Source organism: Mytilus californianus, unplaced genomic scaffold, assembly GCF_021869535.1.
Source record: "Mytilus californianus isolate M0D057914Y unplaced genomic scaffold, xbMytCali1.0.p SCAF_4, whole genome shotgun sequence".
Classification (NCBI taxonomy): domain Eukaryota; kingdom Metazoa; phylum Mollusca; class Bivalvia; order Mytilida; family Mytilidae; genus Mytilus; species Mytilus californianus.
The window spans coordinates 99,216,169-99,238,086 of record NW_026262690.1 but is presented as its reverse complement, the minus strand read 5'-3'; the positions used below and the strand labels follow the sequence as shown (position 1 = coordinate 99,238,086).

Sequence of the window (21,918 nt, the reverse complement as noted above, 5' to 3'; positions counted from 1 at the left end):
ATGTATGTGCCTGTCCCAAGTCAGGAGCCTGTAATTCAGTGGTTGTCGTTTGTTTATGTGTTGCATATTTGTTATTTGTCCATTTTTTGTACATAAATTAGGCCGTTAGTTTTCTTGCTTGAATTGTTTTACATTGTCATTTCGGGGCCTTTTATAGCTCACTGTGCGGTATGTGCTTTGCTCATTGTTGAAGGACGTACTGTGACCTATAGCTGTTAATTTCTGTGTCATTTGGTCTCTTGTGGAGAGTTGTCTCATTGGCAATCATACCACATCTTCTTTTTTATATTTACATCAACAGATATAAACAATTCACCAAAGTCAAACTTAGTTGTAAGATCTCTGAAATTTTTTACACGGTACAAGTTTTTCTTATTGTTGGAGATTGTACGGTGACAGTAACACCTGTAACTGCTTAACCCATTTCTTATGCACTTTGGTTCAATAAACTCACTGAATATCATACCACATCTCCTTATTTTTTAATGCATTACAATTTACATGTGCATGTAATTGTAAATAATATTTATATATATATATCAGAACAAACTTCATTGCGTCACTTTTATTTATGCATCCTTTGGCACAATACAAGTTCTAAAATTACACAACATAAAACAACTAAATGTTATTTCAGATGAAAGTTTTGTTTCAGTTCCATTCATAGGATTTATTAGAATTTTGTATGTTTTGCCAAGTTCAATAATTAGCTCTATGTGCACGTGTTAATTGGAGACTTTTCTATCCCGTATAAGAGTTTTGGAACTTATTCTGTTTCTTTTTTTGAAAAAAGTGAGCAAACAAATCTTGCACATTTAAACCTTTGTCTGCCATCACACTGTCACCTGGATCACATAATTGAACTACACATGTATTCTACATATTTCAACTATATCACAGTCACTGGTACAACCAACATATGCATTAGAGACATACATTTTTGTAGTTGACTAAACCACCAGGTGTCGAACATACAAGTATTTTCAGTGTTTCTATTTTTATATGATGAAAAGGTTACCTGAGCTCTAGGATCTTTATGTTTTATCACGGGATATTCTGTGCTGTCAATAATAATCCAAGTTGTAGGAAACTTTACTTTGAAGTTGGATGGCGAAAAATAACTGACTAAACCACTAAATGGCCAAGTGTTAGCCTCACGCCACTGTTTAGACATAAAAACAATCCATGGTTACACAATATTCTTAACACTAGTTTCAATCTAGAATCTAGACAGTTCAAAGTTGGTTGTATAATGCCTCAATTTCCTCAAAGTCATAAAAAAAATGATTTTCAAATGACACCCTATCAATTTGAAAATATATGTATCTCAAACAATGTGCTGCTGGACCAAGTGTGGTCAAAACAAATAAAAATTTAGTATACAACTCTAAACTGGTATAAAAATGCATGGCTGTGTCACGTGTCTTCATTTCAAAATTCTCTGCTGAAAATATAGGCATTGATATGATGGTGTTTGCGTAATTCCATCTGTGAAGCTTAACATTAGCTCGGCAGTTGGTGGTGGACAGTCATAAATCCTGTCTGCAGTATGAATGACTTCTTCAGGAAAACCAACTTTACAATCAAAACTTTCCTCTAGATTTCTACTACAATATTCATCAAGTTTAGTTCTTTTGTTTTCACAGGAAACTGCCCTGATTTTTTTTTTTGCGGACGATTCAGTCTCTTGCTTGATCCAGGAAAATAGGCTGGGAATGGCAGTAGACTTAAGTCTCTGTATGGAGGGTTTGCGCTCTGAAAAAGGTTATAAAACATTAGTTTTTTGATAATTAAATGAACTTCCATTAGCAATGCATACTTTGTACTACCTGGCAAAATATTAACTAGATTTATTCATTACAATCTGGATAAAACTATGTTAGCCTGATTCAATGTACATCAAAATGTATGTTATGTAAATCCAAAGGACAAACAATGAGAGACGTATGCAACGAACATACATTGTTTGTACCTAAATAACTATAATATAGATGAGAGCATGTCATTGTTTTGTTCCTGTTAACATTGTCATTGATATTTTTCAAGAAAGTCTATGAGGCATAGCTTATGCATTCCTGTCGATACTACATTAGCATAATTACTGCTAAAATAATTCTCAGTATGATATACCTCTTGTAAGAAATCATTATAATTGTAGCAAGCACCAAAAAATCTCAAACAGATGATCCATTGAATCGTAATCCAAAAAATTATGACGTCTTGAATTAACCACCCCCTTTTATTCTAAAACGATAATTGCGGTTGTAAACAGACTTTGGTTTATTTGCATGGCGATTACATATATAACTATATATTTTAAAAAGAAAATAGAGTTTTACCATGAATAGTTTCCTGCAGGTAGTCTTTTTCAGTAAAATGTGCCTTGCAAACAACAGCTGGTTGAGATGGACTCCACGATTTCACCGTGTTCTCGTCCAATCTGCGTATGGGCCATGGCGTTGATCCAACTTTTCCTTCTTTTTAAGACATTTGGAAATGCATGTCCTCCTCTTAAATGACATCCAGGTACACAACAACAAGTACTTGGCATCGTTAATTAAAAATGCAACTGTAATAGTTGCACAGTGCAGAAACCGGAAGTTGAAGAACAGGATTGGCTACCACGGCGCCACCTATTCAGGAACGATAATTTGCTACTTTATATAACTGCGAAATAACAATAACGTTAGACGGCTTCGCGTGCATAAACAGAAATGCGCTTTAAATTGTATAATATAATTCATGTTCAGTCGACCTTTAATCATTATATCAACGACTGAAATGATTTATAAACATCTAGATTGCAGATAACACTCGAAATTAACCCGACCTCTTTACACACGGAATTCAAATAATTCTAGTTTGTCAATCGGTTGACTGCTTATAATGTAAAATACAAATATATCAAAAGTTTTTAAAACTAACAAAACAAAATGATCGTTTCTCTATTTCCCAATGTAAATGAAATGAAACAAAAAACATTTTATATCACAATAAGAAGAGGAGAGAATCAACATTTTCCGGATCTACTTGGAGTCTAATGACCCCCCACGTAGATAAGTTGGATATTGCGGAAAGAAAGATTAACACGGCAACTAGAAAGGCATTAAAGCACTGCTTTTAAAAACATATGTATGCATTTTTTAAATGGAGAAAACTTAGAATTGACTGAAGCAATTGGTGTGAAATTTTCAGAGGATGTAATGAGATCATATATGTTTGATAAGTATAAATATGTACATGTATATATAAACATGTGGCAGGGTATTTATACATCCCAAAATACAAAAATAGACACAAAGTACAGAAACGAGAGTACTCCCAGTTACGGACTGTTAGTTCAAAGTAGATAACAACTAATAAAATTAAATGCTCAGTAGAACGCAGCTTGATACGACTGCAGAAGTCAAACACTGAACAGTTGGGGCAAGTATGGACACAACATTCAAGTTTGATACAGCTCTGAATTTGGATTGTGATTAAATATTTGACACAGCAAAGGTTTCTGACACAAAATGAATGTGGTCTAAGAACTTAAAAATTGGAAATTGGATATTTACCTACTATGGTCCAATATCTAAAATCTGTATACATGGGTAGATTCGGCATACATATATCAAAGAACCCCAAGAAATCAATTTTTGATGAAATCAAACAAAAATAAATGAAAAATGTGTCCATAGGACAGATGCCCCAGCTTTTAAATATACAACAAATTCAGCAATTTTTCACAAAGGGATGTCACATAGCATCGAGAACAATGAAAACGACACCACTAAAATTAAAACTTGATCTGTGTTTGGTGGTAATAAGCATTGTGCATAAGTTTTATAACATTTGGTTGAGGCAAATGAAAGTTAGATTGCTGAAACAGCAAATTTGTCAAATTTTCCTTTGATAAAGGTACATGTACATAACACGTGAACGGGGAAAATGAAGCCACCCATATTCAAACTTGATCTGTGTTTGGTGGTAACTAGCATTGTGTATAAGCATGATAAGTTTTATAAAATTTGGTTGGGCCAAACTAAAGTAAGAGTGCAGAAATGGCAAATTAAGTAATTCTTCCCCCTTTGCCATGGCAGGGGTGTAAAAAATTGGCATTTTATGGCTATGTTCTATTTTTAGCCTTGTCAGCAATGTTGGTTGGCAGGCGGGTTGACCACATTTTAAACTAAATACTGCAAGAATGACTGTTGCCAAGTTTGGTTCCAATTGGCCCTGTAGTTTCAGAGAAGATTGTTGTAAAAGTTTAAGGAGGACAACAGACGTCAAGTGATGAGAATAGCTCACTTGGACTTGTGGGTCAGGTGACAGAATTATTGATGTCTAATAACCCCACATACACTGTATTATAATGTTCATTGCTAAAAAAATCTAACATGACTTACAACTGGTCATGCTTCTTTGTCATTTGGTCCATTGTGGAGATTTGTCTCATTGGCAATCATACCACATCTTCTTATTTTTATATTGTAGATGTGATCAAAACTATTTCAGTTATTCTCTTATTAAAAGGGGCATTACATGTAGCTACAATTTAGACAAAATTTAAAATACCATTCTTTTTGTTTCAAGTATTAATTAAAAGCGGAATTTGAAATAATATTTCACAGAACGGACAGACGGACGGGTCAAAAACATTATACCCTCCGCAACTCGTTGCATGGGGTATAATAACCTCAAACCATTGCTGATGTATTATTGACTTGTAATAAGTAAGCCTCATTTCAATCCATATTAATGGGACCTTTAATTTAACCCCTTAGCTGGAGATTGGACACGCTTGCACTAGGCGTGTTCAGCTACATGTATTAAAAGGAAAAGAATGTCTACACTGAAAGTGAAACAAGGGTGAACTATTTTGTTTACTGATTCGATTCCCAAAAAATCATTCTTAGGTAAAAACGATGATTATCATATTTTTTAACCTATAACATCTGTCTGTGATGTTAGCCACTACTACTAGCCCAACGCCCCAGATTAGTAAATTTCAGCTCGGACTAGTAAATTTCATTTATCACTAGCCCGACCGGACAAGAAAGAAAAATAAAGTCCTTTCTATGTTATTTGAAATTTTGATCATATTTGAAGTTCAAATTGACAAGTAATGCAGAAAAGATAGTCAAATTAATGTGCAAAGTCTATACAAATCGTGGTCAATGCTTCATACATTTATCCTGAGATAGTGTAACCCCACAGAAACAAGTTGCGAGATTTACGGTTTTTCGATCCTTCTTATTACCAAAAGTATGCCAACACAGTCAAAATAAATTTTCCAATAACCAAAACAATTGTTTATAAAACAAAAAGACTATCATGTTATTTTCGATCCATTACATATCTTAAATGTTTAAATCATGTTTGAGTTTTACTTCACATGATTAAATTTATGAGTTTATCGTGAAAATATCATGCTGTTACCCATCAGGCTTTTTGGTATTAAGAACCGAAGACCATGTGAGCGTGCTATATCTTGTGATCAAATTGCTCTGGTGAAAAGACGGGGCAAAGCCAGCAAAGGCTTTAAAAAGAATAAAAGAACAGAGATCCAATGTCCCCAGCGTTGCACATATTTTATCTATCCAGGGGCAATAACTAAAAAAAAAAACTTTTTTTTTGTTGTTCTTTAAAACAATTTATAAATAAAAAGCGTGCGCGGGGGACAAAAAAGTTTTTTTATTGCATACTAAATATTTCAAACAGACCTTCAAGGGCATTACTTATAGTATACTACAAGTTTTATAAAAAAAATTATAAACTGACATAACCGAAGAACGGTATTAAAATGTGACCCTACCCAAATTTGAACTTGATCTGATTTTTGTGGTAATAAGTATTGTGTATAAGTTTCATAAATTTTGGTAAGGGAACGGAAACGAAAAATTCTGCAACTTTTCCATTTGTAAAGGGGCATTACTCTAGAACGGTTAAAGTGACACCACCATCATTCAAACTTGATCTGTATTTTGTGGTAATAAGCATTTGGTTGAGGCAAACTAAAGTTAGAGAACGGAAACCAACTTTGGGACGTATGGATGTACGTAGACGGACAAGGGTAAAACTTAATGCCCCCTCCGCTATGGCAGGGGCATAAAAATGTATAATTAGTTACCCTTTAGACCTCAATGTGGACCAATTTGATAACAAGGCCCAAAATCCAAAATCTAAATACACGGCTAGATTCAACATATCAAAGAACCCAATATATTCAATTTTTGTTGAAATCAAACAAAGTTTAATTTTGGACCCTGATTAGGACCAACTTGAAAACTGGACCATAAATCAACAAGAGGCTGTCAGAGTGACAGCAAACCTGATTTCCTGCAGAGGGTGAACCCTGAACAGTTGAGCAAGTATGGACACTACATTTAAGCTTAAAACAGCTCTGAATTTGGATTGTGATTGAATATTTGACACAGCATAGGTTTGTGACATAAAATGAATGTGGTCAAAAAACAGAAAAATTTGAAATTGGACATTTACCTATTATGGTCCAATATCCAAAATCTAAGTACATTGTTAGAATCAGCATATCAAAGAACCCCAAGAATTCAATTTTTGATGAAATCAAACAAAAGTTTAATTTAGGACCCTTTGGACCTCAATGTGGACCAATTTGACAAAGGAGCCCACAATCCAAAATCTCTAAATACATGGTTAGATTCAGCATTTCGAAGAACCCCATAAATTCAGTTTTTGTTGAATCAAACAAAGTTTAATTTTGGACCTTGATTTGGACCAACTTGAAAACTGGGCCCAAAAATCTAATATTTAAATACAGGTTTAGATTCAGCATTTGACAGAACGCTATGAAACACAGTTTAATTTTATCCATATAATTTTCTGTTCAAAGGGAAATAACTCAAACTGAATAAATTATAACACATAGTTCTATAAAATTAGATATGATGTTACACAATGTATATCTACTTTCAAATTATAATCAAATATAATTAATAGTTCAAAATATTTTTTCTTTCATTTGTCACAAACTAATAGAGACCTGCAACTTATCTATCAATGTCAACAACTTTATCTACACAATGTAATGTAATGAAATATATTCTGTAATAAAAATAGATTATTACCTAATTAAAGGAGTTCACTTCATCAAAAAAAATTTATATATATAGCATTCAGAAAATTAGTATATCATGTTTATACAGAATAACAAACAAACCTACCACAAAATTCTTCAAACAATTTACCAAAGAAAAGAAAAAAAAATCTAAAATGTCATTTATCATTCATACAATGTCTTTTAAAAATCTTTTAAAAAATGAGTTATTTCCTTTTGAACAGAATGGAGTAATTAATAATAATTTCATCAAAAATTGAATTCTTGGGAAAGGGCTATAACTCGACAAGGAGAAAATTTTACCTTCATTTAGTCACAGGAAACAACATATCTAAATTTGAAAAAATTTTCGTCAAAGCGTTTTCATGTTAATGAACGGACACTGTTTGGCAGCCGCCCGACCGCCCACCCGCCTGCCCCAAATCTATAACCGATTTTTCTTTTGAAAATCCGGTTAAAAACCAAAACTCATGTTTACATATAGCATACCAAAGAACCCCAGGAATTCAATATTAGTTAAAATCAAACAAATTTTAATTTTGGACCCTTTGGACCTAAATATGGACCAATTTGAAAACCTGGCCCAAAATCCAAAATCTAAACACATGGTTAGATTCAGCATATCAATGAACCCAAAAAATTCAATTTTTGATGAAATCAAACAAGTTAAATTTTGGACCCTTTGGACCTCAATGTGGACCAATTTAAAAATGCGGCCCATATCTAAAATCTAAATACACTGTTAGATTCAGCATATTAAAGAACCTAAAGAATTTAAGACTGAGAATTAAACCACATTGCATTGAAATTGGTCAAGAAATAAGCAATTTATACGAAGTATTAGAAAAGTATTGTTTCTGCCTTTTTGGCCCCTAATTCCTAAACGGTTTAGACCATAACCCCCAAAATCAATCCCAACCTTCCTTTTGAGGTATGTAACCTTGTGGTACAATTTCATAGAGATCCATAGACTTATACTCAAGTTATTGTCTGGAAACTGAAAATCCTTGTTATTGGCTTCTTTTCCCTAAACAGTTACTAATAACAATAACCCCCAAAATGAATCACAACCTTCCTTTTGTGGTATGGAACCTTGTGGTACAATATCATAGAGATCCATTCAATTCTACTCAAGTTATTGTCTGGAAACCAAATGTCTTCCGAATGCGACTACATCGCCATACCATTATATGGCCACACAAAAATTTTGCAGTCGTATATAAAACATGTATCTAAGACTAAAATATCAATCAGTACACATCCAACATCCAATGGATTTAGTGTAAAGACGTTATTAACAGTCTGAGAAAAAATATGTTGTTTGTTATGAGGGTATCATGTTACCAGAGTATATATAACAAAATCGCAAAATGAGTTAATTTTATCATTGTTTTATGGCTTGGGTTCCAGCTTGGGTTGAAAACATCACAAGTGTGTTTCTTACTTTTAAACATTTTCTACTGACTGCATATAATGTCGTGATTAGGGAAAATAACTTTCAATCAGTTGTACATCAAAGGGCTTTGCATACCTTATAAAATCGACAAGAAATTATAAATTGTAAAACAAACAAATAATTAGTTGCCTTTGTACCCGCTGGTAATCAAAGTTTTAAATGAACATTTTAACATAGAATGACCAAGTAAGGATTTTGAAGATTCAAAAAATTTTCATTATTCATCAAACAGGGGTCCATGAATTTATGTATCTGAAACTTTTTTATTTTATTTTTGAAACAGTGATCCACGATTTTAAGTATCAGACGAAATGTCTTTTTTTCTCTATCCACGAAAATTGATACCCACAAAAAATAAAGGAATCCACAGTATTTCTTAATTTAATGAAATAGGAACCCCACATATATTTTCATTTGGCCTAATGAACTTTTTAACTTCAAATAAAGCATAGTTGTTACTCAGTTATATTTACATTGATAAGTTCAGTTGGGAAACCTCCTCGTCCAACTCGTGTGAGATAAGCCTTGACCACTCCATACACTTCACCAAGGACATGAGGTGGTATACCTAGTCCTGTACAAACACCCCCAACACTGCAGTTAGATGATGTCACAAATGGATAAAGACCTGTAAAAGTAAGGAAGCATCCAAGATTAGTTAGACAATTTTTATTTGTTCATTAAATTTTAAATCAGGCCATCAGGTATAAAATTGCCTGTTGTACCTTCTCATCATAATTTTTTTTTTATATCTGAAATCGGCATCCTAAAACAAACATTTAGAAGCATTTTAATACACTTTGAAATAAATTGCATGATAACAAGTTTTTTTTACATGTACTTGCAATATTCTTACATGCAAAACACAATGTCTTTATAAAGCATGCAATTGAACAGTCCAGTTGTTGTGTACCATAAATCACATATAATTGAAAATTCTGTAGCTCGTCAACAGCAAAATGAGGTTTATGGGATCTTTTTGACTTGACCTTTTGCCTTAAACAGCCTTACATTTCCAGTCATAAAAGTGACATGATGAATAATTACTATCAAAACAAACCCTCAGGGATGATTCCAGGTGTTTTCAAATGGGTCCCTTGACTATCAAATTTGGGAATTTTTATCCCAATTGGGAATTTTTTTATGCATAAAATCTTAGACGAAATAACATTATTTCCTATAAAAAGGGAAAATGTATTAAGTTTTACCTGTACACTGCTTTACGAAGTTGTAACATTTGGAATAATCCTGGACAGGCTATTGATTATGATATACATATGATTACCAGATCACTTGGCATTTAGTGGATTGAGACGAGGGAAGTTGTTACATGAAAATCATTACACATGATGCACTATCTTTTGAAGGCATGCATCTTAGTTAGGTGTTACCTTTTACATATAAAGCAGCTAAGATATACCACTGAAAAAAATCATCCATTGGGAATTTTTTTCAACAACAGGTCATCTTTATAAATTTACCTTGGTGTAAATGGATTTCAAATTGAAATGGACAACTGTTAAATTCAGCAGACAAGTAATTACAGGGTACAAAAGTTTTAGTACATAATTGATAAGATATATTTTTGTGATTTTTGCTTGCTGTTTAATATGTAGGAGGTTGCCATAGTTTTACTCTGGGATTATTATACTAATGTCCCAGTTTAACCTTAGGTGTAACTCTAAGAAACAGGAAATTTAAGCATTGAACCATTGTATATTATAATATTATTTGGATCATCTTCACAACTTTTGAAACAGTTCCTCAATGTGTCGACATCCTATTTCATGAATAATCTATCAACATGTAATTTCAAAAAAAGTTCAGACAGTCAGACTTTTGTCTTGAGGAAATAGAGCCAGAAAAATATCAAATATAAAACGTTTCCATCATATTACATAACCGGTTCTGCTGGGCGATCTGCTTTTACAAGTTCGGCACCCATTAAATTCATCAATGTTATATCAAAATTTAAATTTTGCTCTTTGCCAAGGTCTGCTTTTACGAGACCCATTTTGACAAAAATCATCTTTTTTATCAACCTGCTTGGCGATCTGCTTTTAAGATAGTCTAAATAATTATGATGTCTTGAAAGGCTATTTAATTGTTTTTGCTGTCGTAGTAAGGCGTTACAGCAAAAAAATACAAGCATTCTGAGAGTATTGCATGGCAATACATAGTCCCCTACCGGGTAAAAATTCGTTATACTGGAACAAAAAGACAACTTGTTCTATAACTTGTCATGGTGTAAAAAAAAAAGAAAATATCAAGTCAATATCTTCAAGCATGACTAAAACAGTGTGGAAAACTGATTAAATGAGTGAATTTTTCAAGTCCAAGGACCATAACTCTGCATAAAATTATCAGATCGAAAAAAAATTTCGAAATTGATCTGTATAACTTGTCATGATAAGACTATATACCAATTATCAATCAATATCTTCAAGCATGATGAAAAAAAGTGTGGAAAACACTTTAACATTAGATATGATTAATAGTTCTCTAAAATTAGATATGATGTAATACAGTGTATATCTATTTTCAAATTATAATCAAATATAATTAATAGTTCCAAATATTTTTTCTTTTATTTGTCACAAACTAATATCTATAAAATGTCAACAATTTTTATCTACACAATGTAATGTAATATATACATTAATTTTGATTATTATCTAATTAAAGGATTTCACTTCATAATTTTTTTTATATATATATATAGCATTCAGAAAATTAGTTTATACAAAATAACAAACAAACCTGCCAAAAAATTCTTCAAATAATTTACCAAAGAATGTCTTTTAAAAAATGAGTAATCTCCCTTTGTACAGAAATATGGTTTAACATAGTACTCTAACATTAGATAGGGTCCAGAGTTATGGTCCATAACTCTGGACTAAATCATCAGACCAGAACAAAATTCGAACTTGATCTATAACTTGTCATGGCAAAACTATATACCAAATATCAAATCAATATCTATAAGAACGAAGAAAAAAAGTGTGGAAAACTGATTTGCCGGACTGACGGATGGACAGACGGACGGACCGACAGACCGACGGACAGACAGAGTGCAAACCTAAAGTCCCATTCGACTTCGTCGGTAGGGGACTAAAAATTGACCTTTCAAGATGTCATAATTATTTAGATTACTTTTACGAGATCAAATACTCCCATATTGTATTTTCGTCAATTGAATATGAGGGGTCTTATTCCGCTGCATGTTTACCACATGTTGAAATAATTGAATCATTGTTAATAAAATGCGATTGTTGACACCATTCTTATCTGGATTTTAAAATGCTTTGACGACAAAATTAGAAAATTATAGTTGCCTAAATTCCGAAATTATCAAATTTTATTTCTTTTCTTGAATTGGGAATTTATGTTTGCATAAATTTTTTTGGGGCCGCCAGCCGACTTTAGGGCCGCTAAGCAGCCCTAATTTATATTGTAGAATCATCCCTAAACCCTAGTTTAACACCTTCTCATTACAATCAAGGTTCATTAGTTATCTGACAGCTGAAATTTATCTGTTCAGGCAACAGATAAACTATTTTGTACCGGACAATGATCGGACTATTTAAAGTTATTTTCATAAATTTCAGCGGTTTGCATCTAATCAATTTAGTCAAAAAGATTTAGATTATCAGAAAAACGTATATAAATATAATTTGATGAAAAATTTAAAAAGATAGTGATAAAAGTGTTAAGCGAAAAATCATCAGAACCACGTTGTTTAAAATAGTACAAGTGTGCACATGTGCCCAGGTGTGAGATTTGATTATGCATCCAAATTTCAAAAATGTGAAAAAATTATCATTGATACCTTTATCTAATGTTCATCTTGAGTATTTTCCTGAAGAAATAATGTGGAAAGAGCTAGTTAAACTCAATCGTGCTTTGTTAACGTACACACATTTTACGTATCTGTCTCTGTTCCGTGTTTTAGCATTGTAATATTAGAAAAATGTTTTTAAAAATGAAAGTGAAGATGTTGACAGCGTATTTTTGCACAAATAAAGAGTCTAAGGCAGATATTAGTATGCTGATGTTGCACACTTCGAATGATGCAGTCAATTTAATAGTTTACGCCAGAGCATCGAATTTAAATCAAAAGTCAAGTTTAATATTGTTTTGATGTCAATCATCCTTTATAAGATGCCCAACTGATTGCCTTTTGTTACCCAGTCTTAAGGGATTAAAATCGGAATAAGACAAAATATGTCTGGCTGGCTCAAATATTTTTTGAAAGCCCTGTGTAAAACCCAATAAATTCAGGAGCTTGATGGTGAAAAACCCAAACTTAATAGAAACTTCACTGATCTATCACAAGTACATGTAGTTCCTATCAAACTAACTTAAGCAGAAAGCTTAACATCAACAAGACAAGAGTGCACATGCTGAAATGTCTCCCCTTCTTTACTTACCATTGATTTTATGTTGATAGTCCTAAATATAAAGCTTTACTATCACATAAACTTAACAAGACCCAAGAAAATGAGGTCAAGGTCAGATAAACGAAACTGGAATACATGTACACATTTCAATCATTCCATACACCAAATATGCTTTGAATAAAGCTGACCTATTGCACATATTATTTAAGAAACAAACTTGACCAGGAAAACTTAACATTGATCAATGAACCATGAAAATGAGGTCAAGGTCAGATGTACCCTGCCAGACAGACATGTACACCTTACAATCATTACAGGCTTTAAATATAGTTGACCTATTTCATATAGTATGTAAGAAACAAACTTAACCAGGAAAACTTAAGATTGACCAATGAACCATGAAAATGAGGTCATGGTAAGATGATAATTTCCAGACAGACATATACACCTTACAATCATTCCATACACCAACTATAGTTGACCTATTGCTTAAAGTACAAGAAAAACAGACCAAAAACAAAAACTTAACATTGAGCAGTGAACCGTAAAAATGAGGTCAAGGTCAAATAAAACATGCCAAACTGACATGTACATTGTAAAATATTTTCAAACACCAAATATAGTTGACCTATTGTATACAGTGTTAGAAAAACAGACGAAAACACAAAAACTTAACTATAACCACTGAACCATGAAAATGAGGTCAATGTCAGATGACAGCTGCCAGTTGGACATGTACACCTAACAATCATTCCATACACCAAATAAAGTAGACTTATGGCATACAGTATTAGAAAAACAGACCAAAACACAAAACTTAACTATAACTGCTGAACTATGAAAATGAGGTCAATGTCAGATGACACCTGCCAGTTGGACATGTACACCTCACAATCATTCCATACACCAAATATAGTAGACCTATTGCTTTAAGTATCTGAGAAATGGACTTGACCACGAAAAATTTAACCTTGTTCACTGATCCATGAAATGAGGTCGAGGTTAAGTGAAAACTGTCTGACTGGCATGAGGACCTTGCAAAGTACGCACATACCAAATATAGTTATCCTATTACTCATATTAAGAGAGAAATTAAGAATACTAAAAATCTTAACTTTTTTTTCAAGTAGTCACTGAAACATGAAAATGAGGTCAAGGACAATGGACATATGATGTACAGAAACTTCCTAACATAAAGCATCTATATACAAAGTAGGAAGGATCCAGGTCTTCTTCCTTCTGAAATATTAAGCTTTAAAGTAGTAAGCTAACGCAACCGCCGCCGGATCACTATCCCTATGTCGAGCTTAGGCTCAACCAAAAATTGCTTATTAATAGAAAGTCGCTGGACCATGACCTAGGGGGCAGGGCCTCGAAATAGTCATCAAACAGGTATGAACTGATATTAATGCAATTTTATAGAAAGTATCACTGATCTATCACAAGTACTACCTATCAAACTAACTTAAGCAGAAAACTAAACATCGAAAAAAGCTAATTAATTCAAAGTTACTGAACCATGACCTAGGGGGCAGGGCCTAAAAATTGTCGTCAAACTGAAATGTACTAATAGTAATGCAACTTCATACAAAATATCATTGACCTATCACAAGTAGTTCCTATCAAACTAACTTCAGCAGAAAACTTAACAATATTTAAGTCTGTTGTTGATGGAAAAGCAATACCATTGTCCTACCTGTCAACTGACCTGTATCCTGCGGGCAACACCCGTAAATTTCACCCCCTCCTGGGATTTTGTAACTACCTGTCAAGTCTTCAAATAACTTAGGAATTCGGAAACATTCATAAGGGTTCCACGGAACCCAGTGTCTCGCCTACTTTTGCTGTTAATCACAGGCTCAACAAAAATGAGGAAAAAAATCAATAAAAATATTCCTTTAGATACTATCTTTTGATTGTAAGAAGCTTCTGTCAAAGTTTGGTATAAATCCAGGATAGTTTATGAATCTAATAAATGTTTTAAAAACTTTTAACTGCAGACTGTATTTTATGTTAACTGGAAGAAAAACTAAGTCCATTTATAAGTAAAATATGAATAAACAGGTACAAAATTTTAACAAAATTTCCTTCTAAATACTATCTTTTGATCATAAACAAGCTTCTGTCCAAGTTTGGTACAAATCCAGGATAGTTTAAGAAAGTTATTAAAATTTTAAAAACTAACCACAGAGTGAAAGTATTGTTTCCTGGCAGAAAAACTAAGTCCATTTATAAGTAAAATACTGAAAAAATGATTTTTTTTTAACAAATTTACTTCTGGATACTATCTTATGATCATAAACAAGCTTCTGTCCAAGTTTGGTACAAATCCAAGATAGTTTAAGAAAGTTATTAAAATTTTTAAAACTTTAACGACGACACCGACGGAATGTAAGATCCCTATGTCTCGCTTTTTCGACTTAAGTCGAAGGCTCTACAAAAATGACCCGTTTTCACCTGGATTCTTGAACCTTTAGTTCAATGCAAATTTAATGCAAATACATATCAGAATATTACTTTCAATTTTTTTTCTACCTTAGGACAATTAAAAAATTAATATTTCAAAATTATTTTTTTCATCTATACTTCCTTTAAATGCTTAATTTTTTTTATTATATGTATTCCAATATCAACTACTAACATGGAATTCAATATACAGCTAATTATACTGAGTAACATGTGGCTTGTGAAAGATTTAATTCTTAGAATGAAACAATAAGAGGGGGTATGGCTTGGCTTGAATATTGATATAGTATAATACATTAATATTACAATGGCCTATTAATGCAATGTAAAAATAAAATTAAAGTTTTAAATTATTTTCAGTTAATACTTGATCATGTGAACATGATTTGGAAACTGTTCGATTTAAAATATAAAAAAATGTCTCCTAAATACTTAAATTCAGCTGAAAAAAAGTTTGTACACGTTAAGACCTGAGATTTTCTTCTTCAATGCAAGTCATGACCTGCATTTTCATTTTCATAGGTTGACAGGTATGAACCTTCCACGACAGTCGTCGCAGGCGAGACAAAAAATGGTGGGTAGAAACACCCAATTTGTAAATTCTTATCAGGAGCTCTGAGTAAGACTAAAATTTTAACTCATATTCATCGAAAGCAAAACTAGCACAAGATTTTTATTCTGATTAAAGCCATAAAATACAGTTCATGTGTGTGCCAAATTTTGTGGGTGCAATTCACTGTGAAGAAATTAGCAATTGAAAACACATCAAGTCAACACTTTTGCATTGTTTCAACACAGGTATTTTGACCCCGGGGTCATTTTTCCAATATGGTATTTTAACTCCTGCCATGGTATATTGAACCCCCTACGCCAGTGTATTGTATTGATTACATGTATTGATTTGTATTATCTCCCTTACTCCATGTGTCATATACATGTATGATTATTGATGGGTTATTTCCCTTTATTGTTTACCGCCTCAAGATCATTATTAAATGTGCCTTTCTAACGATCACATGTGTTATAGTTTTCTCTGCTTACTGGTGTGGCGGCAGCGGTTTAAGAAACCCACATCTCAATTAACTCAAGAATTTGAACATTATTCCACTTTAGAAGTAAAAGGTGAGCAGGAAAAATTGTCATTTATTTTGACTAACACGACAACATTTTCTATTGTTGGACTTAACTGATCTTTACAAAATGGCAGGCACACGTGCTCCAAAACAATGGTCACTCTCAAAAGTTGAAACAATAACATCGTTTGAAGCGTGGAGACAAAACTTACAATATACCTTGTCCCTTGATCAAAACTTCGCAGCGTTCCTTGTAGATGGATTTACATGGCTGAACAAAAAACCAACGCCAATCCTTTGCGTGGCATTGCTGACGATGGTGAGGAGGTTGCCGAAGCTAACCGACGAACAGCAGCCCAAAAGTGCACACATTTGGACCTTATGCTTGGTCAAATAGCAAATTACTGTCCGATTATTTCAAGAAACACTATAATTAAAAATTCAACATCAATTAATTTTATTTGGCAGTCAATACGTCTACACTACGGATTTCAGTCTACTGGTGGACACTTTCTTGATTTTAATAGCATCTTTTTGGAACAAAATGAGCGTCCTGAGGACTTATTTCAGCGATTGGCTAGTTTTATTGGACAATTTGCTTCGTGCCGGTGGCAATATCCATCACCACGGAGAAGTACCTGAAGCCGACGAAGAACTATCGCCTTCTTTGGAAAACCTGATTGTACTTACTTGGTTAAGACTTATTAATCGTGACCTACCCAACCTAGTGAAGCAGCGATATGGAACTGAATTACGGTCAAAAACATTAGCTTCTTTGAAACCTGAAATTTCACAGGCACTTGATAGTTTACTTGACGAAATTCATTCAGCCACTGATGCCAAGGTTTTACGGGCGTCAATAAAAGACAAACATTTTGACAGAAGTGCAAAGAAGACAGGTAGTATAAGAACTGGTCGTCAAATAAAGTGTTGTGTTTTATGTAAGCAAGCAGGTCGTCCGTCCCAACATTTTTTAAGTACTTGTAAATATTTACCTGATGAAGACAAACAATATATGTCCAGAGTTAGGCAATCTTATTGTACAGAAGTAGGTGATAGTGAGTCTGAGGACAATGTTGATAATGAACAAGTCTCATTTTTAAATGCTAATGTAGGTCCTAGTAAGCTTAGAGTTGTATCTGCTTTAAGACAGTGAGCACTAAACAGTCCCCTTACTTTAGTTTAAGGCCTTTTATAAAAATTTCCCGCTTGAGCTAACACTAGACACGGGTGCTGAGGTGAGTATGATAAAAGCTTCTTCCGCGGATTAAAACATAAAATCGTCATACGCGACAAGGTAACTGTTATGTATGGTAGCCCAAACGAGGAACTTAACTCTAGTAATACTCGCGTACGTAGAACACAAGCCTTTCTTATCTGGGCTCCATCAGCAAGTTCAGTAGTTTGGCCAGGATGTTACGGCGAATACGACATCCCGTCGGAAATAGAATCGGATTGCATTCTCGCGATCGAGCCTCACACTGACGCTTCTCGTACGAAAGATTGGCCCAGTCCGCAAATTGCTCAGTCTGTCGCAGGCAAAATACGCATCGTGAATAACACGTCAGTACCGCAATTCATACAACGAAATGAACATTTCTGTCGAGTACGACTTACGACTACCGTAGACAACGCACCAGAGGCTCCCGACAATATCCGTGACCTAAAAACAACAAACTACATAGACACAACACATACTTCCCACTTTTTCAAACAAGTCTCTGTAGACCCAGATAATTTACTTAGTCCAGATCTCCAAACCAATGAACTGCGAAAGTTCAGTGAAGTTTTTAGTCCTAATTTTGAAGGGTATAATGGGGCAATAGGTCCCTTTGAAGCATCTGTTAATATGGGTCCTGTCCAGCCTCCCCAAAGGAAAGGTAGAATGCCACAGTATTCAAAAAATAATTTGGTAGAACTCCAAAACAAATTTGACGAATTGGAAAGTAAAGGAGTGTTCCGTAAACCCGAAGACGTCGGAATTTCAGTCGAGTATATTAACCCTTCATTTCTTGTCAAAAAAGCAAAAAGCTTCCGGTGGTTTCCGACTTGTAACGGCATTTGCCGATGTTGGCAGATATAGTAAGCCGCAACCCTCTCTTATGCCCGACGTGGATTCCACACTCCGTACGATCGCACAGTGGAAATATATAATCAAGTCTGATCTTACAAGCGCATTTTACCAAATCCCCCTGGCAAAAGATTCGATGAAGTATTGCGGAGTCGCGACCCCTTATCGTGGAGTTCGCGTATATACACGTTGTGCGATGGGAATGCCTGGTTCCGAAACGGCTCTTGAAGAACTAATGTGTCGTATTGTGGGGGATTTCTTACAAAAGGGTTGCGTAGCTAAATTGGCAGATGACTTATTTTGTGGCGGTAATACCCCGGAGGAGCTTTTATACAATTGGGAATGCGTTCTTCAGTCGCTACAAAAATCAGGAATATGTCTATCACCTAGCAAAACTGTTATTTGCCCAAAATCGATAACAATCCTAGGTTGGATTTGGTCACAGGGTTCAATTTCCGCTAGCACACACAGAGTAGCAACACTAGCCTCGTGTCCCGTACCAGACACTGTGCGGGGTCTTCGATCATTTATCGGTGCTTACAAGATGCTAAGCCGCGTTATACCGAATTGTTCCAACTTAATAGCCCCATTAGAAGAGAAAATAAGTGGTATGAAATCAGCTGACAAAATTATTTGGTCCGACATGCTAAGAGAACATTTCGAGTTTGCCCAAAAGTCTCTGAGCTCCTGTAAAGCCATCACGCTACCTAAATGCAGTAATCAACTGTGGATAGTCACAGACGGATCTGTCACTAAACGCAGTATCGGAGCGACCCTATACATAAACCGTGACGGTAAAGTGTCCTTAGCAGGATTTTTCAGTGCTAAGTTGCGTAAACATCAGGTGTTGTGGCTACCGTGTGAAATCGAAGCGCTTTCCATTGCCGCTAGTGTCAAACATTTCAGTCCCTTTTTATTATTCAGTCAAAACTGCAAGCTAATGTGTTGACAGACAGTAAACCATGCGTACAGGGCTTTGAAAAACTAAGTCGTGGTGAATTTTCGGCCAGTCCGCGTGTCACATCGTTTCTTTCCGTTGTAAGCCGATACCAGGTCAGCGTCAATCATTTATCTGGTCGTGCAAATATTCCATCCGACTTTGCAAGCAGAAACGCACCCGTATGTACAGAGCCTAATTGTCAGGTTTGTTGCTTTATATCGCGTACCGAAGATTCTGTCGTACGAGCCGTAAGCATTCAAGACGTTCTCAATGACGAATTTCGCCTACCTTTCACCACCAGGTCGGCCTGGATTAATATTCAATCAGAATGCCCTGATCTTAGGCGCACTCACGCTCATCTAAAACAAGGCACTCGGCCCTCCAAAAAACTGACAAACATCAAAGACGTCAAACGTTACCTAAATGTTGCATCAATCGCCAAAGACGGTTTGTTAGTTGTTCGGCGTTGTGATCCTCTTGCTCCACCCAAAGAATTGATCATTATTGATTAGATGTAAAGAGAGAGAGAGAGAGACTTTAAAGGAGAAAAGAAGTTGCGCCAGTGTATTGTATTGATTACATGTATTGATTTGTATTATCTCCCTTACTCCATGTGTCATATACATGTATGATTATTGATGGGTTATTTCCCTTTATTGTTTACCGCCTCACGATCATTATTAAATGTGCCTTTCTAACGATCACATGTGTTATAGTTTTCTCTGCTTACTGGCGCTATAGCTACTTTAAAAAAAAGTCATAGCCAACAAATTGTAAATTAGATAATCTGCAATACTATTTATCTAAAACAGGCTATGGTGGGGTTCAAAATATCATATGGGAAAAATGACCCCGGGGTCAAAATACCATGCAGTATAATGACCCCAGGGTCATTATACGGCATGGTATTTTGACCCTAGTTTCACTTTTTAGGAGGTTCAAAATACCATATGACACTGGTACGACAATATCGTAATGTTAATTGTTGGGGAAAATATTTTATGTTATTATATCTTCCGTATATTTCCTATAATTCTATACATAGCCAAATCTGCAAACAATTACCTGGTATAATTTGACAATACCACTATATAATTTTTACTTAATTGTCAATTTTCTGAAACGGTTAAGAAAACACAACATGGATTTTTATTCACACATATCATAAATATGCCAGGCTATTACTGATTAGACGCTGTTATTGGTAATTAGAATATCAAAACTCCTTGTAATCCTTTATCTTCAATTAATTAACATGTACTGCCAGAGGCATAAGGATTAAATCGTCAAAAGATTAACATGTACTGCAATAGAGAGGACTAAAATTTATTTCATATGATATTTGTAAATGAAGAACGGTAAAAGTGACGCTACCAAAATAAGCATTTTGTGTAAGTCTCATAATATTTGGTTGAGGCAAACTTAAGTTAGAGAACGGAAACTAAAAATTTAGAAATTTTTCCATTATAAAGGGGCATAACTCTAGAACCATTTAAGTGATGCCACCAAAATTCAAACTGGATCTGTGTTTAATGGTAATAAGCATTGTGTATAAGTTTAATAACATTTGGTTGAGGCAAACTTAAGTTAGAGAACGGAAACTAAATATTTTGCAATTTTTCCATTTATAAAGGGGCATAACTCTAGAATTGTTAGAGTGATGCTACCAAAATTCAAACTTGATCTGTGTTTTGTGGTAATAAGCATTGTGTATAAGTTTCATAACATTTGGTTGAGGCAAACTTAAGTTAGAGAACGGAAACTAAAAATTTTGCAATTTTTCCATTTATAAAGGGGCTAACTCTAGAACGGTTAAAGTGACGCCACCAAAATTCAAACTTGATCTGTGGTTTGTGGTAATAAGCATTGTGTATAAGTTTCATAACATTTGGTTGAGGCAAACTCAAGTTATAGACTAAAACCAATTTTGGGATGTACGTGCGTACAGTTGGACAAGGGTAAAACTTAATGCCCCCACTGCTAAGGCGGGGGCATAAAAATCCTATTTTTGATTTTTTATATATCTCGTAGCTAGTGCCCCTTTAACAGCTGAATACATGCATAACCCATCTCCAGCTAGGTGGTTAAATTGAAGGTCACATGAATATTGATTCAATGAGGCCGAATCATTCACTTGCAAGTAAATAATTCATCTTCTTTTGACAAAACTGAACCAAATTGGCTGCTAAAAGTGAATTATTATTTTACTATTTCACTTTCATTAATGATTGAAGAAAAAAAAGTTCATATTTTAATTTTTTTTATGTCTCGTAGCTAATGCCCATTTAAACAAGACAAATACCGGGTCTGGACCTGCATCGCTGCATGCAACTGATTAAGGTAACATTTATACTGGAGCATAACTGATTAAGCCATAAAAACTTTGATTTAAATTTTCCTTATACAATGAATGTTGTAAAATTTCAAACTA

General features: G+C 34.2%; 1 protein-coding gene and 2 long non-coding RNA genes across 7 annotated transcripts in view; 1 reads left to right on the top strand and 2 right to left on the bottom strand.

The window, feature by feature from the left end:
* Nucleotides 1-21,918, bottom strand: part of LOC127698964 (adenylosuccinate synthetase isozyme 1-like) — a 269,886-nt gene that overhangs the window by 85,645 nt on the left and 162,323 nt on the right. For all 3 annotated transcript variants that reach the window (XM_052202747.1, XM_052202749.1, XM_052202748.1), the window contains exon 9: nucleotides 9,011-9,165. In XM_052202747.1, the coding sequence (XP_052058707.1) occupies nucleotides 9,011-9,165 (155 nt within the window). The remainder of the gene's footprint in view (nucleotides 1-9,010; nucleotides 9,166-21,918) is intronic.
* LOC127699011 (uncharacterized) overlaps nucleotides 1-21,918 on the top strand; it is a 314,933-nt gene that overhangs the window by 156,088 nt on the left and 136,927 nt on the right. The gene's annotated exons all lie outside the window — the stretch shown is intronic.
* LOC127699043 (uncharacterized) lies at nucleotides 560-2,719 on the bottom strand. The gene is made up of 2 exons (XR_007981040.1): nucleotides 2,340-2,719; nucleotides 560-1,755 (listed from the first exon to the last, which is right to left on the bottom strand). It is a non-coding gene; the product is annotated as an uncharacterized LOC127699043 (long non-coding RNA).